This window comes from Gymnogyps californianus, chromosome 2, assembly GCF_018139145.2.
Source record: "Gymnogyps californianus isolate 813 chromosome 2, ASM1813914v2, whole genome shotgun sequence".
Taxonomy (NCBI): Eukaryota; Metazoa; Chordata; class Aves; order Accipitriformes; family Cathartidae; genus Gymnogyps; species Gymnogyps californianus.
In genome coordinates this window covers 93,851,693-93,879,541 of record NC_059472.1, presented here as the reverse complement: position 1 = coordinate 93,879,541, position 27,849 = coordinate 93,851,693, and the positions used below count along the sequence as shown (strand labels likewise).

Here is a 27,849-nt window from a genome sequence, read left to right as displayed (position 1 = left end):
CGTTATGTTTCGCAGTATGTTGCCTATAACTGATGGGATCCATTAATACATTATATTTGTTCACAATCACAAAGACAAGGTGTCAACATGTTTGTAAAGCTGTCTTGGAAAGATGACTTAAACCTTTAGTGTGTTGTGATACTAGTAAATGCAAAGTGGTGCTGAGAAAAACATTGCTTGGCCAGGTTTATTTTGAAGGCATAGTACTGTTTACTTAAAAGCAAGTATGTCTGCACGGTGTTTCAGCTTCCTTTCTTACACTCTAATTTAGCAGAGCACAAAGACACGAGAGTGAAGACTTGAAAAGGAAACGGATTTTGTTTTCTGGTCAGGCATGACATAAGTAAACATTTTGAAACAAAAATATCTAAATCCCCAAGCAGCTATTATTTTCTGAATTGCCTCTGTTGCAATTTCATTTTTCCTTAATAGCCGTTGTTTCAGACTTTGCTTCTTGTAGGCCTCATTATTATGAGGACACATGTTAGGTTTTCAATTGTGCTTCAGGGAAAGAAAAAGATGAACTCTTTGAAGGTAGAGGTGAATGACTGAGTATTAGGAAGAAGACTGTTTTCTAACTGTAACTCTGTGGTTTTTACTATTATTTGGGGGCATTGTTGTCTCTTAACGTTAGTAGGTAGTGCCTGTTCCCTGTGAGTCTGTGGTAATGTTTTGGCCCTGGCATTGCTCTCGCATTAACCCCCAACCACTCTTTCTATTTTCTACTGATGTGCATCTGTTACCTTGCGTAGCCATCCACCTGCCAGTGGCTTTGGTCTGAAGCCATCGCACTGCGTCTATTACCCATTGAGTACATACTTTTGATTTAATTGGGAGTTAATTGTGTGACAGATGCACATAAGTAGGGATCACGAAAAGTGTTTTGAGTATGCATATGTAAGAGAGCGATGAGTGAATATATTCAACTGTACACTCTTGCTTGGGTCCTGCTGTCACTAGCTCGCTAGAAGGTCTTTGCAGAAGATAAAATCAAAGGCGTTCTCTATTAAAATTTCAGTGCGCTTGGATGACAAAAAGAAAAGAAAATGCCTCGTTGCGTCTTTCAGCCATTTTTCAGTATCTGTTTCCAAAGAACGGTGAGAAAAATAGTAGATTGTGAAATGCAGTTTGAGTTTTCATTTGCAATGATGTTTCTTAATGAACACTGTTGCATTCCTAGGACCTTTCCCAAAGGTCTATAGGAGCTGTTTGAGTGTACTGTATGCACAGTTGCTTTCCCATTCTGGTTCTCTGGAGAGCTTGCTTGGTACGTTCTCGCTCAAGAGTCCCCTTTGTTTATGCAACTTGCTCAGCCTCTCTGAGTGGGATCTATCGCAAACTGTATCTATCTAAATCAGTACTGCTATATTCCCTCCTCCTCAGCGCTAATGCTCATCCAGTTCCATGGAGAGCCAATGGAGCTTGCTAATCCAGAAAAAACCCAAAACAACAAAAAAAGAAGTTAGCTCTTTTAGTAGGTTGGCCTTCTGTCAGATTACCAGGTTGGACTGGCTCACCTCAGGGCCAAATATCAGGCTGGCTGTGCTGGTCTGAAGGAGACAGAGGGAGGGCTTGTGCCTACCAGAGAGAGTGGCAAAATTGCAGCAGCTCCTCTTCACTCACATTGGCTTAAAATTGTTGCAGTGCTGTATGCCCTCAGTTCCTTTGTGCCAGCTTGGGTAAATAATCATCCATAAGGTACAGCAACCATTTCACTTGCCAGTGTGCTTTTCATCTGTCACTCTGTCTTCAGATAGTGCTTCTTTTAGGTTAATGTTGTAAAGTTTTATGAAGATAGCCATATATTCTCTGCCACTGGCGTTTTGAGCTGTGCCTTCAAATGGCACGTGATTGCTTTTGGTGTTTATACTTATTGAACTTAAAATACATACCATTAGAGTAGCTGATCAGCTGACCAGTCTGTTCATCAACCAGATCATCTTTGGAGTAGTGCTTTTTAAAAAAAACAACATATATATGTCTGAATGAAGAAGTTCTTTTCATAGCATGTGTATCTTTACTACATGTTGCTACACACGTTACTGTACTTTCAAAAGAGCTCGGTTGTTCATGGAATTGTAGCAGTATCACAGCCCTAATGTTAGTACTAGCTTTTAGTACATACTCCAGTCAGAAACTCTTGAAGTGTAGAGAGTATTGAGGTTTGGAATTGACACTGCTCACAACCATCGTTGCATATAAAAGATGTTGTTTAAAGAACACAAACAACAAAACCTCAAAACTGCCAGTTTGTTTATATCTTGACTTAACACTTTTTACATAATTTTGAAAGAATTTGAGTGTTGGTGAAATGTTCCTCTGGCACCTCTCAATGGGGAAGAAAGGATGTTTTACAGGCATTATAGTATTGGGTTTGAGCTTTGAGTTCAGCTCATCCTTATTTTAAGTGATATATTGAATCTCAATGTAACCTTAGTAAAAAGTACCAGGATACAGAGCTAGTCTTTGAAGTGTGTTTAGAGAATACTGGAGATGTATTGATTTAGCTGTAGAATTAAGATTGTGATAAAGCCTATGTAAAATAACTTCATTTGGGTGTTAACATTCATAAAGGCTTAAAGAAATTGTAAAAGGAAAAAACAGTGCAACTTTCTGACTATAGATAAAAACTGGTCTGATGATGATTTCTAAGTCTGTATCTTTTCTTTCTCAACAACTGTTGGGTGTAATGAGAGGAAGAGAGAGAAAATGGAACAATTAATGCACCATATGTACAAAACAAACAGTCTGTAGGTGTTATACTGAACAAGAATTTGTTTTAGTCCCATCTATTTTATCTAGATAACATTTACTCATTTGTATTTCATTTTGAAAGACTTGTACCCAGTAATGGATACTTGCTGGTGATTGTTGTTGTTTCTTTTAAGCTAAAAAAAAATATATATATCTATATTAGGTCCTTGTATCTTTTGGAAACCCTTTCTTGCAGAAAATATTGTATGTTTCTGCAGTTTAACCCTACATATGTATGTGGGGTGATTTGAAATCCATCCATTACCAAACAACAAAATTACACTACATCTTAATGATTTGGAGTTGTTTCTTTTCTAGAAGAAATAAGCAGCTTCCCCTTCAAATCTTGCTAGGACAGCAGCTGCAGATGAGAATGAGCTTCCATCTTTAATGCATTCTATTAACTTCACACATACAAACACATACTCACTCACGCACCTCAGTGTCACATTATAGGTGAACAGGCCCTAATTAAAAGCATGCACCATCTGCCGGTGTGCGGCAGCAGGGCGGCACTCCATAACCATCCTGATTCCTGTGACTGAAATGTATTATTTATGAGCTCAAAGAGAAAATATGCCACTTGGCTGGTGGAGGCTGCATTAGGAGCTGGATAGCACCATCTAACGGCACGGAGTACTGCTGGCTATTCATCTTTCCTCTTCTTCCTCTCCTCTCCTCAGTCTCCTCCCCCAATATTTTTATTTTTCAACATCATCTTTGGAGTTTTTTATGATCATGTTTCAGACAATTTTGTGTCTCGTGTTTCACTTTTATACAAAATGGAAAACGGTTGTTGAAATATTACACTATTTGTGATGTTTGCAGCAGCCTTTTTTTTCCTTCTAGCACCGCACATAGAGTTTTACTTTCTGTAGTAAAAATGATACTGATGTGATGTGGTGGTAGAGAAGTGGGACTTTATCAAGATAGCTGAGCAGGATCAGTTTACTGCCATTTCTCCTTCGCCTCCCAAGCACACGTGTAATGAAAGTATCTACTGCTCAGTCTGAAAATTTTATTTTAATGTTGAAATTGGCCCTATTTTTTATTGAGCAGTACACTACAGACTGCATAAAGGTTCTTTACTGGGTTGAAAAGAAAGGGGAGAAGTTCGGAGATAGCTGCAGCTTTGGACCTTCCTCTCCGAAAGCAAAGATCATAACCTCTTCCTACTTGCAGAGATCATGTCCTGTTATTGCTTCTTAGTGGGGAAATGGATGAGGAGGTGTTGGACTGAGGGGTGAAATATATTTTGTCAGGAGAGGAAAGCAGTGACAGGGAAGGAGCCCTTGTTGTTATGGTTGGTCCATCAGTCTACCTTTGTTGACTGCTAGATTACAAAGTCAGAACTAGTAATAAAGTATAATGTATTTAGTGGTTAGCTCAATGACCTTTAGAGTATGCAGAATAAGAATAGTTGCACTAATTCAAAATAATTTGGGGGATGATTTTTTGGTTCTTAGGCTTTTTGTTATGTTTTTGAGCTTTGCAGTATCCATGCCGGGCATCCAACAGCATGTTTACAGCAATAACAAGCAGTAAGGACTGGACTGATAAGTGGAATATGAAATTTTTCTACAATAACTTCCAGTAAAACCCTTCTGTTTGTTTGTTTGTTTTTTTAATTGAAGAATCTGGTCACTGTTTCAACTCAGGCAAGACAAGGCTCTGAATAAAAAGATATATGTATAAAACTGGGCAAAATATATATGTGTTTGTATGTATATTTATTTTAAAAAATCAGAATGTTTTAAAGAATGTTGAAATGTCATAAACTGTGGCACATCTGTGAATACACATCATCTTATTGTTTGTGTTTAGAACGTATGCCATCAGAAGGATAAGAGATGCCTTCAGAGAAAACAAGAATATAAAGGATTCTGAAAAAATAGAAGAATTAGTGAATAAAGCCAAAGCAAACCTAGAGGTTATTCATCGGCAGGTATGTTTATTGCTCTCATTTTATGTAAGATTTGTACACTCCTCAGTTAACTGTGTTATGCCACTACAGATGGAAAAAATAGATCCTTGCTCAAAGCATCTCTGGATGAACAGTAGTTTGTGTATATCTGAGTTTCAGAGGGGGGGAAACATGCATTTATCCATGATGGTTGCAATAGGAGATTTAGGGATATTTGTTCCATTAACCAGAACAGGCCTTGCTGTCAAAAGTTTATGTGCTTTTCCACTACCTTTTCTGCTGTTTGTTGTACTGTCTCTTCACTCTGCTTCTCTGTTCTGCCCTAATTTTCCTTTGAATCTTTTTCCTCTAGCTCATGTGTATTAGATTCCTTTCCTCACACTTTCCTCCTTCCACCATAGGTTTAGAAGACTGGCTGTATATTCACTCCAAGTAGTCTTGCCTTCCATGTGTGTTTTTCCCCACCTCCAGATACGATGTTAGAACAGTAGCAGAACAAAAAATCCTAAAGTGAATTAAGTAAATGCTGGCTAAATGTGTCCAAGCAGGGTGATAGATTTTTCTTTAGAAGAAGTTGAGTCACTGGCAATATTTTTCTCTGACCTTGTCTGAGTAGCATTTATAGCATCTCTGTTCCTTCCACTGGGTACCATATTATTTAGACATGAATTATACTTCGTTGAACTTTAGATACTTTATTACTTCTCATACATACTCACTGTCTATCTGCAGTGACCACTGGAAATTTGAGGAAGGCAAGCTTCTACGCCTGAACTCTCTAAAGGCACTTGCAATGCTTAAACTGTCTCTCCTTGCAAAATCTGCACTTACTGACACCAATCAGAGCTCAGTAGTACTTTTATTAAATATCGAATGAATATGTGCACCTGTTCCTTCATGGTCTGTTTTAACATGAGTCTTTTAACAACCAGCAGGTCAGTTAGCTGGATTCTTATTTCAGTAGGAAGCTGGGCCCTTTGATTTGGCAATTAAGTATGAATATTTTGGTGCAAGTTAAATTATTTCTTTGGAATTTCTTCTCCCAGGAACAGATGTTGTTTTGTGCTACTTAGCTTTGCTATCTTTTTTTAACCCAAACCCTGCTATTTTTGTATTTTAAAAGTGTTTCTCAAAGAAGCAATTCAGATTGGATTGATTCAATGCAATCATATTTAAATGTTGGGGTGTTTTTTCTCATATCTGTAGGTGATGGGTAGCATTTTCAGCTCTTCTTTTTGAGGTTTTATCTTGGAGAGCCTAGATGTCCAGTATTCTCCAGGGAAGTATTAGAGGCTGCAGAAGACAATGAAGAGGGGATGTTGCAGGAGAAGAGTCAGAGATCACTCAGGCTGATCTGAGCTAGTAGTTTATTGAGTTCTAATCAGTAAATTTAGGTATGCAAAATATTTAATAAGTACAGATAGATTGGCAGTCAATACTCTACTACACTTAAAGTTAGTTTGAGATACAAAGTTTATTGCTTAAGCTTACTATACGTATCTTAAATGTTACATGCATGCAAAAAACATCACTTACCAACCCATCGATGTCTGGTGTCAGGTAAGGGATCTCTCAGCCTTGAGGGGTAACCTTGAGAGGAGTCCCTACTCAAGGGGAGATCGCCACACAGCCAGATGCTATGGAGGGAGAGCTCAACAGACCCTGATGGCTGTAGATATTTATAGCATAAAGTGGTTGATTTGTAGTCAGATTTTCTGCTGTGTTAATGCAGTTTGGGCTGCTTATCAGCCCAATCTCCAGCCAAACTGATATTTTTTGGGTTTGGTGCTGAGTTCTCGCTGATAGCCTCACACAATAGGATTAACTTTGGTTAGGCCTACTTGCGGAGCATCTGCCTGGACCAAAGTTGAGTTAGTTCAAACAGGAGGAGTGCATTCGTCACAAGGGGTGGCAAAAGATAAAAATGCACAGGGTCAAATTCTGCCACTTACAGAAATCTGCATCAAAGAAGTAACAATTTGTGGACGTGGGATCTCCCATAGTAAAATGCTGCAGAAAATCTCTTCTAGATTGTGGCTAAGATAAATTCCTGTCAGCATGTCAGAAAATGCTCTATGATGGTTGTAAGTAAGAATGTAAACATTATATCTTTGATAAATCAGGAGAACATTAGTGAGGCTACCACAGTAACTGTTTTGCCATTAAATGGATGACTGAAGTGTACTAAATTTATTTTTGTTTTAAAATATCTTAACTAGGACCTACTTGGCACAACTCTTTTATAATAGCAAGTACTTCCTTTTTTGAAAAGAGTTCAATTTCAAGTTATCAAAGCACTTGAAATAGGTGGGAAATATTGTTCCCGCTTTATAGATATGTATCTGGGATGCTGAAATGAGGGTGCTGATTTGTAGTACTTTAATGTTTGGGGTACCCGGACTTGATGTGGGTAGGATTTGGCTCTTGCTGGTTCTATGAACCTAAATAATAAAAGGCAGTTCCAAGTCAGATGGTGGGTAAGTCTTGCTAAAATAAAAGCTTTCTAGCTTTTCTTTCGACAAAACATGGTTCTACTGACTCATCTGAGCCATAATAGGTCTGGGACGGATTTTAAAATAAAACTCCTCTCTCCTGTCTGAGTCCTGTGAACACCCAGATTACCTAGTTACTGTAGACCCTGAAAAAAGATACCATTTCTCTAAAACAGACTCTTGACAGGGCGGACTCTTTTTCCTTCTAGGGTGTGGGTCTTGTCTTGCACCTTTTATGAAGTTTTCTTTTAGCCTAAAGATTGTCTCTCGGCATCAGATGGGTCTTTCAGCTGCCTTGGAAAGAGTAGGAAGAGCAGGCAGGGTTGGCTAATCTTTGACTGGTATACCCACTCACCATCCTTTGTAAAGGAGTAGTTGGGCTTAAGGACGTTTTGCGTTCATTGGTTGCTAGTGAACATTTTGATCATACATAAACATATACATGTGCCTGTACATACGCAAGTATCTCTTAACAAGCCTGTATGTGAACAATAGGTAACTGTTTCATACACCAGCCTGTATTTTGCACTGGTAAAAATGTTGTGCATTTAATTCTTCATTCAAGAAAATGACAGCAATAAAAGGTTAGACAAGATTTGTTATTTTCTCTTAGCATGGATTCTGCTTTTTTCATCAGCAGAACCATTTTAATCTGCTACTTTTTTTTTCCATTTTGCTACTTTGTAGTAATGGCACAGAAATTTTATAAGAAATCTTTTTTGACTCAAGATTGAGAGAAGTCCATGAGAGCTACATTTCACTCTATCACATGATTCATAAATCTTGCTTTAAAATGTTTTATATGTAGGTGTGAATTTTTCCACCGGGAAGATGTTCAGACGCAAAAAGGGCATGTAGGGTTCTAGTTCCCTGGAATAGCACCGCTTGAATTTTCAGAATATGAAAATCTCTCCACGTATGTTTTAGTTTTGCAAACATAGAAAACTAGTGTTTAATACAAATATCTTAAATATATTATAATCAAACTGTTGTCAAGCAAACGACGTTAAGTACCTATCTTTCTGTTATGCATTTGTTACTTGGAGAGTTTGTCACTGGGACATACCAGAATAATGCAGAATGGCCTCAGTTATTGCTAAACCTGCAGGGTTTTGCTTGTTTGTTTGTTGTTTCAAATCTCAGCTATTTAAGGGGTTTCTCCCAGATGTGAAACCAATCTGCTAAAGCTAAAGTAGTTTTAAATTGGATCACATTTTGGTATCATTCCATGTAAGAATTTCAGGAAAAATATACTTAAAAAGTAAGGAATATTAAAGAATCTGACACAATTTCCCATTTTTAACACTGCTAAAACAGTGAAACTTACGTTGAAATATCTCTTATGTGTCACACTTCTAGAAATTTTCCAGACAAAGTATAATCATGCTGCATTCAGTTTTGAAAGGGTGTATGTGTTTATCTTATATGTTTGCAGGAGTACCAGACAGTAACACACATAGTAACATAATAGGCAATGGAACTTTTTAACAGAAAATAATCAGATAAAAGAAAATTAGTTTATCAAGATAATTTTTTGACACGAGTCCCTGCAAGACTTGATGTTTGGGTAATAAGGATTACTTTTTTCTGAGTCCTTTCCCCCACCTCCCCACCCACCCCCCCAAAAATCTGAAAAATTGAGAACTGTTCTTTGCAGCATTTCTATTATGTTTCAGTGTCGTCTCACTTTCAGCTGTAAAGCAAGAGATAAATATTGGAAAAATAGCAACACTGTCTTAAAAATAAGCTTTCCATCAGGACTATTAAAAACCTTAGCATCTAAATTCATATTAATATTTACTTGCTGTCAAATTTAATCATGCTTTGTGGAAGAAAATTCATTCTTGCTCCCTGTTTAATTGAAGATCTAAGTAATGAAGTCATCTGACATTATTAAGACTTTATATTTAAAACTAACCAAGCGTAATATAAAGTGCTTTAATTTTTAAATGCAGAAGCACTGAAGCAAACGTGAGATCTAGCGTCCATTTTTTTTGCTAAGTTTGGGGTTTATTATAATGTAGCACATCTTGGTATTGCTGACTTTCTCATGGTGTGTCGATAAAAATTAAATAATATCCCACTTTGACAATTTGTTGTTACTCTAAAATCAAATTTATATTCACTTTACATTCTAATTTATGGCTTAGTCATGAAAGTGACCATTGAAGTGTAAGGTTCATAAATAACTATTTGAATCAGCCTAGTGGGAAATGTGAAATAGTGACAGATTACTGTCATTTTGTTCATGTCAGTCACTGTACAATTTGCTTGAATGTTATAAAAGTAGCTTTATAAAGCTGAAAAAGCATGGAGGAACATTAATCTCTGCCTTAGTCCTCCTCTGCTTGTTATTGGTTTTGATTTTAAAATAGTCTGGCTAAAGGAAGGAACAACTCTGATTCCTTTCTCAACACTGTTTGTGAAGATTTTTTTGTGTGTATACTGTGTAAACAGCACAATTTTTGGTGCCTTCCCTGTAAAGAAGGGCGTTGTGAGAAAAGCATTGTCACAAGTTAGTTTGAAATAGAAAGTTTTAAGAAGTTTTGAGGCTAAGTCTTGAGGTCCTTTGAGGATTATCGTAACAGCCATTCCCCAGCTATGCTAATATGACTTCATTTGTGAGTTTCCATTGCTATTGGAATATGTTAGCAGTAGAAGAATTTGCCCTGAAATGTTACTGCTGTTGCTGAGATTCTAGATTTATAGAAGCCACTTTGAAGATGGGATAATACTGAGTGTTTTGAAGTATTCGCTAGTTTTCTTTGTGGCATGCTGTCTCGCAAGTTTTGAACTGAAAATACAGAAGTGAAATTTAAAAGTTATATTAGACCTGTGTGCTCTGATTAAATCCCTGTTTTAATTTATAGGACATCTCGTTCTTACATATTCCTCCACAGTACTTTCTCCTCAGTTTTAGATTGTAGCTGGAAAATACCAGTCATGTTGTTGTCCAGCTAAGAAGGATTATTTTGGTTTTCCTGGCAGCTCTGAAGGCTTTAGTATCAATTGTACTGTTTTTGACATCACACAACTACAGTACTCTTCAGTAAAACAGTTCTGATATTTCACGGCCTTTGTTTTTTCCTTTAAATAATCCAAACTGATGAGAATCATGGTCTGCACAAACCTTTAGCAGGGAGACAAGAGATGCACCATGAGCGGTTAGACAGTCAGGATGTGTGGATCTGCTTCCTTTACAGCTGGCTGGTCATCAGCATTTTCTAAAGGAACAGGTGAACTTTTCTTTTTCTTTTGAATTTGAGTTGTTCTTCATCAGGCTTGGCATCTCTTGCTGTTCCCTTCGGATGTGTAGAAGAATGAAGGAACCTGGTTTTAAAGTATGAGAGCTCTATTAAAAAGGTTCCACTGATAATGATAAATATCGAGTACTTGCAGCATTTTTCGTGTTTGCAGCATGTTGTAAGTACATTCTAATCCTTGCAATATTCATTGATTATAGTGACTTTAGCTCTGTTTCTTTTAATGAAATGCTTCATGACTATGCCTTGGTAAAAGCCTGTGTCATACTTAGTGTGAGATTTTGGTCGCATATTCTTGTGTTTCTCCATATTTGCCATTTCTAGTAAAAATGATTAGTACGATCTTATTTTGAAGTTTGTGTAAAACAAGAACAGTTGAACAGTTCTTCTGGATCTTTTTTTCTAGCAAGCCAAGTTGCCAGTGCAGCTGTGTGTAGCCAAGTACTGCACCTTCTTGAGGTGTTCATTAGCAGTATCTCATCTTAGCAATACATAGATTCAAGTAACAGTTGAATGGAAGTGGCAATGATACTGAATGAATGTACTAATGCAGCACTCATATTATTACGAACTGGTAACGATATAGCCACAGCATAAGGAAGCCTATTTCTGTTAATCAAAATAGTATAAATATTAAAGCATGTTTAATAAATCTTAGCAAGACAAGCAATTTCAATTATAATTACTCTAAAAAACAAAATGTAGAAGTACCTTAGTTTACTGCACCTCCTTTGGATTTTATTGCTCATCCTTTGTGGCTTTATCAGCAAATACTCCCATTGTTTTCCATAGTTCAGTTCTAGCAATCCTGTGATTCATTTGCAGCAATAGCAGGTAAATTAGTAAATGCCAGGGCGTATGTATTTCTGGACTGAAAGCATATTGTTGAGCATTCAGGGGACTGGTACCAATTTACACAGTTGTAAGTGACATTGGAATTGACTGTCTCAAGGAACTTCTCAACCTTCAAGAAATATTCTGTGTATCTGAAGATGCCTGTGTTTATACTGCAAAGCACTGTAGGCTGGATGCTCTTAGCAGGAGAAGGTTTATTTTGAAAACTCTTAATACTAGTTTTAGTTTCAGGCTACAAGTCATATTTCTGTCTAATTTTTACAAATATGTAAGAAGGTTGCAAAATACTGTATAATGTATTTGATTATGTTAGCAGCAGTTTTGAAGCCAAGAGGAAAGAATAGCTGGAAAAGCTCTTTAAGCACTCTTGAGTACGAGGTGCAGCACCCACACTACTGTTCAGGTATGTATGATATTGGCAAATCACGTTTTCCTGCTGGCAGCCAGTTATGTTGGAGCTCTAATGTGGTTTCATCTTATCAAGTTTGTCACCGCAAGGAAGTTTTAAAATCACGGATTAATTTACTGCTTTTCTTGAGAAGCTCCTTGAATTTTATTTAATTTTTTTTTTTCAGCTTCACAATGGCAAATACCCATTTTTCTACAAAAAATTACAGACTTACAGTTCTTATCTAGAGGAGTGTCCTTGGAAGTTTGCTGCTTTTTCACTAGTATCATATATTTCTATTTATTACAGTTCCATCTACATGTTCCAACCAGGATAGAGCCAACATTATGCACAGAGAGAACTATTCCTACCTCTCGAGCCATTTAGCTTGTTAAAGCAAGCGTAGGTGCAGGAAAGACTTTTCAAATGCCTCATTCACAGAAGAAGAGCAGGAGGTGAATGGCATAATCAAACAATGCACAAAGATCCTATTAAAACAGTTTTATCAAGTCACTGCACGGTATCAGTTTTTCAAGGTGATCAAGCATCTAGACGCTTCTAAATACTTGCAATGGCATCTAGAATTTAGCAAATGGTTGGCATGCACTTCCCTTGCTCCTAGCCTGTTGCAATACTGGTAGTCAGTTTTTAATTGCTTTAGCAGATCATGAGTTCTCACTGGATTGGTTTCCTACATGCATTTACCAAAATTATGCTGGCAGCTTGTGGCAAAGCCAAACACTGAATTTAAATCAGTAGACTTTGGTTTTTAGAAGGCATTGGGGGGATTTTTCTGTGGATTTTTTTTTTTTTAAATTCCAAAGCTCTTTGGGGTGATATTTTTAGATATTTTTTTTTTCCTCAAGGCCATTTAAATTCTATTTGTTATGTTCAAGTTGCACTTACTTTCCCTGTGATTTGAAAACATAACTCAAGAAATATACATTTGTATATTTCTTCTTTTAGAACAGTAGCTTACAAGGAAGAATATGATTAAGAAAGCAACAGAAATCCTTAACATATGTTAAGTTTCAGTGCTCTTTACTTGCAAAGAGACACAGATGCAGGTGGAGGAAGGTATAACATAGGATGGCTAATACCTGTCTTTTAGTAAACAAGAGAAAGCTTGAAATTGAAATTGAAATGGGGAGGCATTAAATTCAGAGCTCTACTGGTTTTGTATTCCAGTATGACAGTAAATGCATTTTATGTCCAGTAAATATCCATAAAGTTTTTGTGGGGAAAAAGGGGGGAGGAACAAAGAAAAAATGTAATAGGAGTAACTTTGAAAAAGATTTGGTAAATTTGAACAGAAACCCAGGTGAATCAGAACGTGGCCCTTTGCAGCACATGCTAGCAGTGAGGTCCACTTCGGCCAGCCTTTTCAAATAGCTTTTTCATCTTGGCATGTAGCATAGCTTTGGAGATATGCAATATTGTAACAGATGCCAAAAGCTCAGAGCTGTTGTATCAGCTTAATTTCTAGCATCTGAATGTGCAGTTAGCATAACAGACATTTTACCTGTCTTCAGGTGGCATGGCTCTCCAGGTTATACCTGTGTGAGTCTCCAGAGCGGTGTTACTCCTTAGGCTTTCATTTAACTCTCCTGATGGAGAGCAAGATCGTATTTTCACAAGTGATTTGCTGCTGTTTGCCCTGCTGACTAAATTACGAGTGGCAGGTTCTGCCTGCAATATTAAATACCAAAGTAGACCCTGCATTGAAAGTAACCTTTAGGCTACAAGCAAAGGCGATTCAGAGGTAGAATGAGGCTTTGTCTTTCTAGTCTAAGAGCCTTAGTGTAAAACACAGCATTTGATGTATGCAGTAACCTTTCCTAAAAAAAAATAAAGACTGTTGAGTGTTGGCAGCTGCTTTTAAAATACTTTAATTATCTGTCATAAAGAGCTGTCATTATTTTTGTTACATGTGTTTAGTGCCTAATCCAGTGAGGTTGGGGCCTTATCAAAATAATAGGTAGTTATATCATGCCTCCAGAGCCCTGAGCATCTGATGTTATGCACAGAGGAGGGCTGTCTGAAGGACAGGAGGACTTACTTTCTAGTGAGCAATTTGGCGTGGCAGTATGTCACATCCAATCAAGTAAATGCTAGGTGTAAAATTCCACATGGAAAAGAGTAAATTTCATCAGGCTGGCTGGTCAGTAGCTTCTTGAAACAGTTAGCAGTGCTGATTGAACCAGTCTGTGCTGAAGAAATCTCCATAAGCAAGGAAAGCTCACGTTTTCAGGGAGATGTGTTCATCTGCCACTCGTCCCTTCGTGCTTTCTGCTTTCCTGTGTTTGGTGTCTCAAGGGCTTCTGCCCAGTGTGTAAATGAATATGGTTCATGGGGTGGCTGTTGCAACAAAACTTCAAGGGGGCCAAATGAGGCCCAACTTAACTTCCAAATGAGGTGAGTGACAGCAAATGCATGTGTGTCCTGGTATAAATATAAAATATTGCCAAGAAAGGGAAGGTAGAAAGAAGTGCTGGTAGTTTTGATCACAGCTCAAATGACTTCTGCCATGTTTCTAATCTGACTGTGTGATCTTGAGTTGATGCCTGCCAATCTGGTTTGTAGTGGTGCCAGTTGACAGAGGTTTGAAGACTGAGTTTCTAGCATTAAAGTATATTAACCTTTGAGCAACTTTCTGTCTTGCTTGCTTTGTGGTGTGTCTGCTGCAGAGCAGAACATTTGTGGAGGATCTCTTTTTTACTGAATAGGAAAAAGAGAAGTATGGCAGTTTTGTGTGTGTTATTTATGAAACGTGTAACCTTGTAAAAGCCTTGCATATGTATTGTGACTTACGTTCACGTCAGAACATAGATCTCTCCTGAGCATCCCTTTTCAGTGATGTTATCATGGGGTAAACCAGTTTTAAGTACAGCTAGACCTTGAGGAAATGAAAGGGATTGCTGTTCTGAGGACTTCTGAAAAAAGAGAGAGACACAACAGTGCTGTTATTACAACAGTGATCTCTGTTTTGATCTCCCACAGTTTGTTGGTTGCTTTTTAATCTGCTGTTGTTTTATTTCGCTTTCCTTGCTGAGAAAACTTTCCTTCCTGGCTTTGTGCTGCTTATTGAAAGGAATGTCAGATACAATGGCACCGCAACTGAGCAGGCACACTTCCCTCCAGGAGGAGCGTTGGCACGTTTGTCTGGTGCCTCAGATCCCCAGGACTGTGTTCTGCTGCCCTTGAACTGCAGTCTGTAATTTAGGATGACAATGTTGGTGTTGACGCCCTTACTATCCAACAAGTCACTTAGTCCTGTAGCTGTGGTACAATGGTTTTTTTTTAATGACATTTTCTCCCCCCATGCTCAGTCATCAGTCTCTCAGCATATTATAGTTACAGTTTTTTCCCTTTACAGCTAACGAAGGGAAGATGGAGCATTTTAGCTCCTCTTTAAGCTACTTGCATTCTTTTCTGGCCTATCACATGGCCATCCTTCTCCCCTCAGCACACTGAAAATACAGTATGTAAAATCTTCCCCTGCCACTCTAAATCAGATGACTTTTTGTGTTTCTTCCACAGATAGTTTGTCAAGTCTAAAGAATTTATTCTTGTCTTCATTCTCAGCATAAGGCCAGCCTGCAAAGAGCTCTATTTGTCCTATTTGCTCCAAGAATCTGGCTTCACGAGTGCTTTTTGTTTCCCCACCTTATTATCTTCAAGTTTCTTCTGTTGGTTCAGTCACTAGAACTCTTCCATTATCCCAGTTGCAAAGGTCCCAGTCATTTTCTTATTTTAAAATTGCTTGTCAAAATGAAACCTGTTTATAAACCCCACCAACATTAACTGTCATTTAATAAAAATCTGAAAAAACAGTTACTTCAAAAAAAAAAAAAAGAAAAAAGAAGACTTCTTCATGGTCCTCTGTGTCTGATGTGTCTGCATGTATTGTAATATTTTGGGGGTCCATTGAATACCCCTGTGGTTTAGCATAGCACCAAACACTGTCTCTGTCACTAATACCGTTTGACTGGATTTGCAGCCAGGTAAATTCACAGTGATCTAGTTCTATTTTGACAATAAACATAAATATATGTGTGGCCTTCACATAAAGCTCCTTCAAACAACGAAGCTTTATCATTGATGTGTTATGTTTCAATTTTATCTTTTTTGCCGTGATTTGGATTCTGTCTAGTGCCTCTGTAGTAAACTGCTTGTATTTGAGGGAAATGTGTTTGATCCATGAAGTTGTGATGAAGGCCAAGCTTTAGGGAAGAAAGTTACTAGACTCCAATATCAGCATGTCTGATCCAGCCCTTGGAAGTTTAAGCAGGGAAAACTGTTTTCTAGACAAAGAGTGTAGAGAGAAGTTTAATTAGTATTTACGCAGTCTCCTTGGTACTGGTGCATTGCTGCTGTCTTTAGCTCTGTGCTTTCTGAGGTGAGCCAGGAGTTTTTTTGGCCATTAAAAGCTATAGCTGCAGTGCCCTTCATCTTGGTGACAGGCATTATGCCAGTACATTAATTCTGAAAGCAAGTAAAAAGAAGAAGAAAAAAGGAGCACAAACTCTTCCAGTCACATTTAAATCACAAATCGACTGATTCCTGTTGTTATTCTCTCTAGGGTATGTCAGATGTATGCTTCCCCCCTTCGAGGTATGGACTGCCTGAACGTCCTTCCTAGGCTGTTTGCTTTACAGGAAGTGAACCATTACTGAGCAGAGTTTCGAGTTCACCTTTATGATTTGGTTACCTGTAGAATGTACAAAATGCATACTTTGAAACAAAGATCTGCTGTTTATCCTGGAAACAAGGTCTTGTCCTTCACCAGGACAGTTATGAATATTGCAGTGTAGTGGTTAAATAATATGTTCATAGTCTTTCTCCTGTGAGCGTAATTCATGTGCTGAGCAGTTGCCTTGGTAATTTTAACCATATTTTCATCCAAGTGTATGGTTAATGAGAGCATTATGTGACGTAATCACTTAGCCTTTCACATTAATACAGATCTTGTTTGTAATTCTGTTGGTTTTGTTGTTGATCCAATGCTTTGGTTATGTGTTCAAATGATCTTAATTTTAATTGAAAGTACTATTTATCTCACAGAAGTCTAATTTCTATGCATGTTTGTCAGTAGTGAATACTTATTGGGGGTGATTACTCTCTAACTGCTTGTGCCAGTATACCTCTGGGAGGTTAATCAATCTTGTGCTTTTTAATTGACATCAATAATGTGTTTACATTTATCAATATTTCTTAATTGTCAGGTTATAACAGTGGAACTTCAATAATAAATCATGCCAATGGTTGACTTCATACATTAGATTTTTAAGTCTCCTTAAGCAGTTTGACATGTTGTAAATTGCTTTTAGATTATTTGTATGTATGCTCATAGGGGAAGAGGAGAAAAAATTGGTATGCAAAGTCGTGCTGTAGAATAATACTGAAGAAATAACCCATTGACAGTAAAATACCTTTACCACATGTATGGTATGCTTTATGGGTAAAAAAGGGAAGTAAGTCTTTTCAAAGTGCTAGTTTTATTACTAATAATTTTGTGAGTATGACAGTACTCATACATTTGTTGTGCCATCCCAAGGGACTTGTCAGGGCTGGGACTGTTTCCCTTCTCTCAGCTGTACAAGCAAGGCAGAGGGCAGAGAGAATTACTAGTACTACGTTCCTTTACAGAAGTAGCAGTGAGCTCTGGGAGATCAAGGAACCCTGATTTTAACTGTGCATTTCACCACATGCCTGTCCTTAAGATATTGAGGTGGAAATGAAGGAGGCTACTTCTGTTTAAATTTAAGCATATAAAAGACTTTGGTGCATAGGGAACTAAATTATTTGCCCAGGTTCCCAAAATATGCTTACAGCAGGAATTAAAGCATGATATTCCAAGTCTTACAACACTGTCTGTCTCAGTAGGTATCCCTTTATCATCTGCCTTGCTCTCTTCTCTGTCCCCTTTAGATCCAAGTAGCAGTAGACTGGAGAAGAAAATCTGCTTAGTCAGAAAGCTGGCAGGATGCTGACCACATTGTTTGTGTCAGTCTTACCATGTTTTATGGGCCACACCGAAGACAATATTAGAATTAAAAACCCTGCCTAATGAGCAGTGAAGAAAGACTTAATAGTTAATGCTGTTATTTTCTAGTTAAGTGAGAGCCAGTGTGAACACCAGGATAGGAAAAGAGAGAAGTAGGGAAGCAGCTATTTGTGGGTTTTGCAATTTTACGTGTCTTTTTAATTGAGATCCTAAAGGTGAACTGCAGTTTTTCAAGTAAACATACATATACATACAAAAATTCAGATAAAAGTCATTAATGTTGTTAAACTCAAATGTGATATAAAATTAATTATTTTAATATCTTACTATGTAGGGCCTAATTTTACAATGCTACTTGTAGAAGGAACTGTTGACTAAATTAGTTGTTATCTGAAATGCTGTAGAATTAAATGGTATTTTACATAGAGTTAGAGATACACCATTTGCTTAAGTGAAAATGAGATTAGAAAAATAAATGCTTATTTTGGGAAGGAACACGTGAGGAGTTGGAAGAGCTGGAGGATGAATATGACTAACCTCTTTAATCAATTGAAACAGTAGGAAAAGAATATTTATATACCTGATGATAACAAATCCCCTTTATCAAAGGTGAGTAAAAAATTCACCAGGGTCTCAGTCCTAGGAGACAAAAGGACTGACTTAAACATCGAGATCTTGAGGCAGGTAGCAAAGTTCCCTGTCATTTGAGCAATCAAGATCAGACATGTCCGCATTCCCATTCCTCTTGCTTTCTTGTTCTCCATCCCGGCTCCATCCTTACATAGTACTCTAGCTTAGTAGTCTAAAATACTATATTTCTCTGTATTTCAAATAAGATACCGTTAGTTGAAAACTATTGTTAATAGATTGATAGTTTTTATTCACTTCTTTGAACTTGTATGAGAGAAAAATGGCTGGCAAACAGATGAGTTAAACACTAGTATGAAGCCTGATGCCATCCTACCCAGTGTCATGACTGAAATTTCTATTTCTCTAATTCCTATCCTCTTCTTACTAACTGAGAAATCATGTGTTGCCCAGGTCCTGAAAACAAAAAAAAAAAAAATCAGACCCAGATATTTTGTTGCCAGTGCACAAAAATAAGATGTCTGTCCTCTAACATCAAGGCTAGCTTTTACATGAAAAGACAAATTAAAATATTAAATGTTTCAGTTTTAGTCTAGCAGCCATTTTGTTGACTTCTTGCGAATGTAAAAGTAATAAATTAAGCCTCTCCCTCCTTTTTTGAATGAGACAAGACTGATAAGACACAGCTATCAAATGAACAAAATTACAGTGGTTATCAAATCACATTAAAGCAAGGATGTGTAATCAATCTCTTTGTGAAGGGGAAAGCAATTGAGAAGACAAAACCATCGACACTTTCTTTAGCATGGCAGATTAAGTACATTCATGTTGCGTGCAGAGGGCTTTGCAGTAGGGTGGTTGTGTGAACAAGTTCTATTTAGTTTCAAAAGCAGGCGTCCTGGGGTGCAGCTGATACGGCATGTCAGCCCAGACACTGCTGCGCAGGTTCTGAACTAGAGGTCATTTGCATCCACGTCTAGAAGGGTAAGCTTGCGTCAGCGTATGAATGTGTGAACACAAGTCTTTAAGAAGTGGTGACCTTTCAGTGGCATTCAAATTGTATTCGCCCTTTTGTTTTCAAACCTGCTAAGATACCTGAGACGTACATAAAACTAAATTTAGTTTGGGTGTGTGGTGGTGGGTTGACCCTGGCTGGATGCCAGGTGCCCACCAAAGCCGCTCTATCGTTCCCCCTCTTCAACTGGACAGGGGAGAGAAAATATAACGAAAGGCTCGTGGGTCGAGATAAGGACAGGGAGAGATCACTCACCAATTACTGTCACGGGCAAAACAGACTTGACTTGGGAAAATTAATTTAATTTATTACCAATCAAATCAGAGTAGGATAATGAGAAATAAAACCAAATCTTAAAAACATTTTCCCCCCACCCCTCCCTTCTTCCCGGGCTTAACTTTACTGCCAATTTTCTCTACCTCCTCCCCTGCAGCAGCATAGAGGGGCGGGAATAGGGTTTGGGTCAGTTCATCACATGTTGTCTCTGCCGCTCCTTCCTCCTCAGGGGGAGGACTCCTCACACTCTTCCCCTGCTCCAGTGTGGGGTCCCTCCCATGGCAGGCAGTCCTCTGTGAACTTCTTCAACGTGAGTCCTTCCCATGGGCTGCAGTTCTTCACGAACAGCTCCAGCGTGGGTCCCTTCCGCGGGGTGCAGTCCTTCAGGAACAGACTGCTCCAGTGTGGGTCCCCTGTGGGGTCACAAGCCCCGCCAGCAAACCTGCTCCAGCGTGGGCTCCTCTCTCCATGGGTCCACGGCTTCCCACGGGGTCACAGCGTCCTTCGGGCATCCGCCTGCTCTGGCGTGGGGTCCTCCATGGGCTGCAGGTGGATATCTGCTCCACCATGGACCTCCATGGGCTGCAGGGGGACAGCCTGCCTCACCATGGTCTTCATCACAGGCTGCAGGGGAATCTCTGCTCCGGCGCCTGGAGCACCTCCTCCCCCTCCTTCTTCACTGACCTTGGTGTCTGCAGAGTTGTTTCTCTCACATCTTCTCGCTCCTCCCTTTGGCTGCAGTAGCACAGTTTTCTTTTTCCCCTTCTTAAATATGCTATCACAGAGGCGCTACCACCGTTGCTGATGGGTTCGGCCTTGGCCAGCAGCGGGTCCGTCTTGGAGCCAGCTGGCATTGACTTTATCGGACATAGGGGAAGCTTCTAGCAGCTTCTCACAGAAACCACCCGTGTAGCCCCGCTGTTACCAAAACCTTGCCATGCAAACCCAATATAGGCTGTTAGCATGAAGAATGTAAAATCTTGTGTGAATTAAGTTCAGAAAAGATGATTTTCATGCACTGTCCTCCAAAAATATATTTAATGCCAGCATAGCTGGAACGGTAGGTTAAACTAGTTCAATTGCCAGGTTTTCCAGTACTTTTTAGGAAGACTGAAATTGCTGCTACCAGGTCATCAGGTGGGATATATTTTGAAACCTAAGTGAGCCTCGTACAGGAAACTTGTCTTTTAACCTTCTTCCTTTCCTCAGACATCCTACATCGAGTGAATACTGAGGCTACTGAGAAAGTAAGGAGTGTAATGAATATCCATAATGTATATTCTCATAGGCTGAAAAGAGGGGATGGCTATTTTATTCAGAGCGTACCTGAGCAGATTGATAGCAAGGATCTGGACTTGTGTTCACACGTTTATGCTGACTGATATGGGCGCATAAGAGCTCAAGGTACTCTGGAAGTCACTAGAATGTAAGCTCCAAAATTACATAAGCGTTTGAGAATATGAGCTTTTTCCCTCTAATACAGTTTCATATTTGAAAAAAATCAATACAGTGTAAAAGTAGAACTTGTGGTCTTTTTCATCTTTTGGTAAAGTACAGGCCTTCTATGTTTCTATTTCCTTCCTAAATCTTCAGCTAAAAGAAGAGTAACTTCACGTAGCTATCCTGCAGATCTGTGGGGAATACCTCCTTCAGGGGGTAATTCATGAGCTACACAGTATACTTTGTATTTTTCACAATATGTGTGCTTAGCATGTGCATCTCCTGTTGTAAAGCTGAAAGCTCTGGGTAGGGGAATGATGGGGCTTGAAGAAGTACCCAGTAACCATTGCCACCGTTGTGCTTGCTGACATACAAACAAGGAGCCTTTGAAGCTCAGCTCATCAGACTTCAGTGATGGTACTTCCAATTTTAAAGGTTTGCAATGATCTAGAGTTCAGAATTTGTTTTTTAAAAACACTACACAGCTTTTACCATTCTGTGCAAGTCAGTAGTCAGTTCATACCTGACTCCCCTGTCATGATGACAGTTGATCTGGAAGTAGTGGCAGGTAATTCAGTGAAGATCAGGTTACATGTTTTGTATATCCACGTAAGGTGGTCAAATCCGGCTGTATAGCACATTAGTTTTGTCAGTGCTGCTTGATTTTGGTTTTCGTTTTCAACTTTTCATTTAAAATAAGATTAGAGTTCTTTATATGACTTGCTGGCTAAGGCTTTTTAAAATGTAAATAGCAGTCTTGTACCTGTAATACAGAGTGCTGTGGAGCTGAGAGAAGGAGAGTCTGACCTACTCTTACAAAAGAAAACAAAACTGAGAAAGGGTGGAACATAGGAACAGAGAGATCCAAGGTTTCCTACCGTATAGTAATGGATATGACCTTTAATATTGAGGCCTTTGGATCAAATTTAAGTTGGCATTAAAATTTTCTAATAAATTCCCTGCTGAATCTCAGAGGTTTTTTCCCTCAGATTTAATTCAATAAGGTCACAATAAAGCAAGTGCTGTCTGTGCTATTGTAATTGCTCTCAGCAGGCTGATAATATTATTGCAGAGAAGTGCCAGCTACTGTGCTTTTATTTCTTTCTTCGAGCACTCTCCTTCCTACATGCTTGCTCCCCTTGCTCTCAGGTCTACCCTAAGTAGGAAGTGAAGCTGTTTTAAATGCCATTTGCTTCTCATTTTAACGTTTTTACAGTAATGCTTTCCTGATTCTCTTCAACAAGGGGAATAAAAGCATAGCCTGTCTTGTTGCAGAATAATTGGGGGCTTGTATTTCCTTTCCTTAATTCTCATCCAACCTTTATACATTAGATTCAGCCTCTAAGTTCTTAAAAGTTGGTATTCCTAAACACGCAATGCTTGGTTCATTTTGGCTTGGTGCTTTTAGGGTTATGGAATAGATGTACAGGTAAAGGAGTTTCTCTTAGGCACGTGGTGAGAGACACTGAATACCCACTGTCCTATGTTTTATAAAAAAATGACAAATTGCAGCTCATCGCAGTGAGGTGTATGTATTTGGGGTCCTGCACTTGTAGATTAATACCACATCTTCTTTTGCAGCGTGACTTTCAGAACAGCATTGTTAATGTGATGTTTCTTGTATGAATGCAAATTTATGCTTAGCGTGCTACTGGTAGGTCTGTTACTACTGTATTGGAAGTAGATCAGTACAGTAAATAAATGCAAATGCAGAGTGCTGTGGTCATGGTTCTCCGTATAATTCCATGTGACTATGAGAGACTCAGTCAGTGCAGGTTCAGTATCAACTCTGCGTGAGCTGCACTAGCTGTACACTAAGTTTCTTGATGCAACTTCCTCCTTTTTCCAGTCAGACCTGCTGTCTAAAATACCGAGTTTCTATTTGTAGTAGTGGCATGTTAGGAGCTGTGTACATCATGGCTGGTCCTTTTTAACAAATGAAGAGGTATTTTAAAACATTGTAACTAGATCACGTGAGTAGTATTTTGGGGTGATGATGGACCAGTCTTTTAGGTGTGGGGCTAGATATGTTTTCCTTGATTGTGGACACAAAGTAGTAATTCATGTTCCCCTACCTCAGCATAACTGGTAGCTCAGGCCTTTGCAATTTCAAAGGACCAGCTTGGCCAAAGCTGAATGCTCCTGCCTGGTATCCACATCTGGCTTCCTGCACCATGACTGGCTTCACACTTACCCATCTTCACCCTCCTGGTCCATCATCTTCCCCTTGCACTCTGTCTTTTGCTGGGGCCCAGAATTTCTTACCTGAAGTGTCATGCACAGAGTATTTTTTGTGTATCTCCAGCCACATGCAGACATTTACAGTTCTCTGCCCATGGCATTCATTGCTGCCAAACAAGCCAGTCTCTGTACAGAAGAAAATTACTGGCATGGATATTCAGCTGCTTATTTGCATACTCAGCTAACATATGTACAGTGGGATATGTCTTCTTGCCCACATGCGATTGATTGGAAACAAGGAGCAACAAAAGATGTTTTACAAAGGCAATTCCACTTCTGAAATGCATGCAGCTGTATTCTGTCCACCTTCAACCTCCACAGCAAGCAGAATTGATCAGGGCTACCCCACAGCATGCAGGCAATTTTGATGTTGCATAGTGTTGCTTGCATACCTGTGCTAAGTCTGCTTCAGTAATTAAAAAACAACAGATGATGATCTTCAGTCATAACATTTCACCCACTTTCTTATTGCTCATCATTTCTTCTTCTTTTTTTTTTTTTTTTTAATTGCTTTTGATGTCTACTCTTAGCCATGCATCATATGGTGCTGGTAGGATGTATACCACAGTGCCAGCACACTTGATGAACTTGAGTGGTAAAAACCATCACTTCTGCAGTGCGTGGAGTTTCTCCCTGCCAACTTGTGGGCATGTGGAGGGAGGTCACACATGACCAATAACTGCTCATTGCTTTTTACTTATGAAATACACATTTTAATTTATATTTCCTGCTGCTGCCAGAAGGAACTAATTTCCGGCACCAGAGATGCAATGCAGCTACTTTAAAGCAGAATGGTCCTGAGATGAAATGATGTTACTGACCTGAAACACTTCAAAAAGCTTGATTCCGAAGCCTGCTGTGGTTTGAGCTTGCAGTTTCTGAGATAGGTTAACATTGCTCTGAATCATTGTGAGATATGATCAGATTGTTGCTTTGTAAATTAAATAATGAAGCATTTGTGTGTGAGAGTTCCTACTATAATTAGTAGCTAGACTGTGCTTTGAAAAGATCAGAATCTACATCACATGATGGTAAGATCTGGAATTTGTTTTCCAAACTTGACTTTCAGTCATAGAGACATGAAGTCTTCCAAAATCCAGGTTTGATTTATAATACTTTGTTTGTGTATTAACTGTAGAAACATGAGTGAATAATCAGATAGCCCTTTGGGTAGCATGATTTTTTTGAACTAAACTAATAATCTGGCTTGAATTATTTAGAGAAAAGCTCCTGTGGTTGAGATGACCTTTCCCTTAGTTCTCCTGTAGACCTCAGCTGTGAAGTAGTGGTAAGTTCTTTGAAGGATTCTGGTAAAGCGGCAAAAATAAAACCTAGCATTCTTGCCTATTCTTGGCAATTTACATGTATGAATTGCTATTAGCCTGAAGCTTCTGAAGTGCTGTACGAATTTTAATAGCACTTGTGAATCAGTCTGCTTTCAGATCTGTCAAACGGCATATATTTAAGTCAAATGGCATATATTTAACACTTATTAGCGTAGATACAACATTTTAAAACCCTGCCACTTTCGCAAAAAATTTCAATTCCACATAACAACTTTACCCTAGCTATTACAATCATACATCAAACTATGCAACGTGGGATAAGGGATATCCCAACGTGGGATATGGATGCAATAGTTAAGCAAACTCACTGAAGTTAACATCTGGGTTTTTTTGGAATATGCAGACAGAAATTTAGCATTTTTTTTTAATTTCTAGGCAGAATGCCCCTCATAGCAGTAAGTAATAGAAAGTTTCATCTCTGTTTCTTACTAAACAGAAAGTAAGAGTTTAGTAGATTTGAATATGGTATTAGAAGGACGTGGTGTTTCAACCTGACATTTTAACCTCTGGTATTGTTACATTTATTTATAAATGTTCCTCTCTTCGCTACTCTTTATCTCTTAAGAATAGTGTTGAGCAGCTCAGTACTGTGAACCCATCGGGTCAAAATGCTTTTGTAGTAAAAAACATGAAATACTTCCCAGTCCCATCTAAAATTTTTGGAAGAACTGAGAGCTTGATCTCCTGATTTAACACAAAGAATCATTCAGTGCTGTTTCTTCAGACTAATAATGGGGGCATTTCAGATTTCTGTTTGTTTTCTTTTTTATAGTATTAGGTAAGCAGGACAGTTGGTAGAAATCACATTGAGGGGAACAATGTAAATTCTATGTTACTGAGATCCATGTAAGCAATATCTGTTCTGGAAATAATCCTATATCGAAAGAATCAGTTGCAGATATTTCTGATTTGGAAATGGTAGGGTTTGGGGCAGATATGGGAAGACTATCAAGTCCTGCATCATATGATCAACTGGACTTTTACCTGTGGTTTCATGGCATGATTGTTAATCTCAGGATCAATCGGAAGGTAAAAAGCAAACAAAGCTGTGAACATTTCACGTGCTTTTTGTGCACTCAGTGCTCATCATGAAGATGACTGCACGCAGAGGTTTTACCTCCACTGGAGTTGCTCTTGCAATTCTGCTCATATCTTAAATGGCTCTGGGTAGTCTGTCCTTATTTAGGTACTGTATTGTGCTCTCCTGTCTTTTGAGTGCTGCATGTATGTGCTCGTCCACCTCCAGATGATTTTAAACCTTAATCTTAAACCTTATTATCCTTCGATCCAAGTTTTAAAAGAAAAGAGGAAAAAAAAAAAGTTGAAGAGCAGTTTGTGGTCAAAAGAAGGTTTCTATAAGTCCTGAAATATGAAGCCACGTCTGCCCTGATCCAACTGGCTGTTCTGCCAGTCTGTGTCTCTGGGTCACATTTGTATTGGTTTTGGATCAAGTAAGGTAACAACACACTTCAAGTGCCAGAAAACCTGAGAAGAGGAGAAGGAGTTGATGACGTTTCTTGCATTAATGTTCCTGTTCTCTATTATCACATTCAGGAGACTGTGACTAAAATGATGCTGAAATGCTGTTTCCAATATCCCATTGAGAAAAACTCACACCCTTAGTAAAAATCGATGCTGTAGTATGTTGATACATTGGGCCATTTTTAGAAACATGTTTATTGCAAAAATTTTCCACTAGATTTTAGCTGAGATTCAGGTTTTGGAGGTATTGGCCTGTTTGAAAATTCACTGTCATTGCTTATCTGTGGTTGTGAAAGCATGGCAGGAATGGAAAAATCACCTTTCAAAGATACTGTATGTATTTAGAATCAAGCATTTCATTGCTATTGTAGTAAGTACAAAAATGCACTAAACTTCTGGTTTCTAGGAACATTTAATCTGTTCTTGTTAGCAGACTGTCCTCCTGTGCTGTAGGTATCAACACACAGTTATTTTGGCTTGTTTCTACCATTCGTTACTAACTGAACTAAAATGCAAGAAACTTACAGTTATGTGGCAGAAGGTAAGACTACCAAGATAGGCAGCAAACCAATTCCAACTTTATGTAACACTGAATGATACCAAGGTTACAAGGCAGTGACTCTACACAATTCAGGATGCTGCTCAGCCCACCTTGACAATGTTTCTGCTTCCCTGCCCTGCAGGAGGCTGCACTCCTGTCCCGGTCCCGCACCTGCCCTCTCCAGTCCTTCTCTGAAGGGGAACAGGAGCAAGGAGTTACTCCACAGTTGGAGCCAGTGAGAGTCTCTGTATCCCAGGACTTGGGCAGGGGATGCCGAAGTCCTGTACTACGCACAGGTGGGAAGATGAAGAGGATGCCAGTACCACCTTGTATTTTGCAGATGGACTGCTCTTTCTTGACTCCCTGTGAGATGAACTTCTGGTTCCCACAGGGACCATGTCAGAGGGAGGAAGGAAATCCCCCCTCATGACAGCTCCACCTTGCAGCCTCCTTGAGACCTGGAACCATAAGTCCAAAATACTTAATAGTCCTGCAGTGTTTAGTGATTTCATGATAGATTTTTTTGGGTAGGAGTATAGTAGAAGATTCAGATGATGTTTTCTATCTAAAATATGCAGTAGGGGGGTTTTTTTGTTGTTGTTTTCAGTGTTTTGTGGGTTTCGTTTTTTTTTTTTAATAATCTTTACAAATTATTAGTGCTAGTGTTTGATTGTTTTAATCGTTAGCTAAACTCAGACTTTCTTTTCATCGGAAGTCTTTTGGAAGACAATGGCTAAGCATGTAACATATTCTTCTCCCCAGAATTTTTAAAGGCACTGTAAGAGAGAGTTATGTGTTTGCTGTATAGCCCTTTCTCATGGGAACGCATTTCTTTCAAAGCTGTCTTTTAGCACTTACTATAAGGCAACAAAAAGGTGCTGTTGTAACATGCCTCTTAATAAATAATTTGAGGTTTTTCCCCTGTGGTACAAATAGTTGTTGGCATAGTCTTTTCATTTGAAAGATTGAAACCCACGTATAAGGACCATGCTCCTGTGACACAACTTTAGATTAATTATAGATGTTTCTGCAGTAACCTGTACTAAATGGTAGTCACCAAAAAGGGGGTGCATGGAGAGCGATGCCATGGCTGAAGAACAAATGTGAAGAACATGACACTGGAAAGAAGATCTCTCCTGAGATGAAAGAAAACATTTCAGTAGTATCAATGAAACTTTGCAAGGGTAAAATAATGTAATCCCTTTGTCCTGTAGCTGAGTGGGAAAGTGGTGTATAT

General features: G+C 38.7%; 1 protein-coding gene across 2 annotated transcripts in view; it reads left to right on the top strand.

Annotated features, from left to right (window-relative positions):
* The window catches only part of LYRM4 (LYR motif containing 4), a 96,016-nt gene that overhangs the window by 19,368 nt on the left and 48,799 nt on the right, over window positions 1-27,849 (top strand). The window contains exons 2-3 of one of the 2 annotated variants that reach the window (XM_050892737.1): window positions 4,579-4,699; window positions 26,755-27,498. In XM_050892737.1, coding sequence (XP_050748694.1) covers window positions 4,579-4,699; window positions 26,755-27,042 — 409 coding nt within the window. In that variant the 3' untranslated portion in view covers window positions 27,043-27,498. Of the gene's footprint in view, window positions 1-4,578; window positions 4,700-26,754; window positions 27,499-27,849 lie in introns of those variants that run through there. The other variant, XM_050892738.1, reaches the window with a different exon arrangement.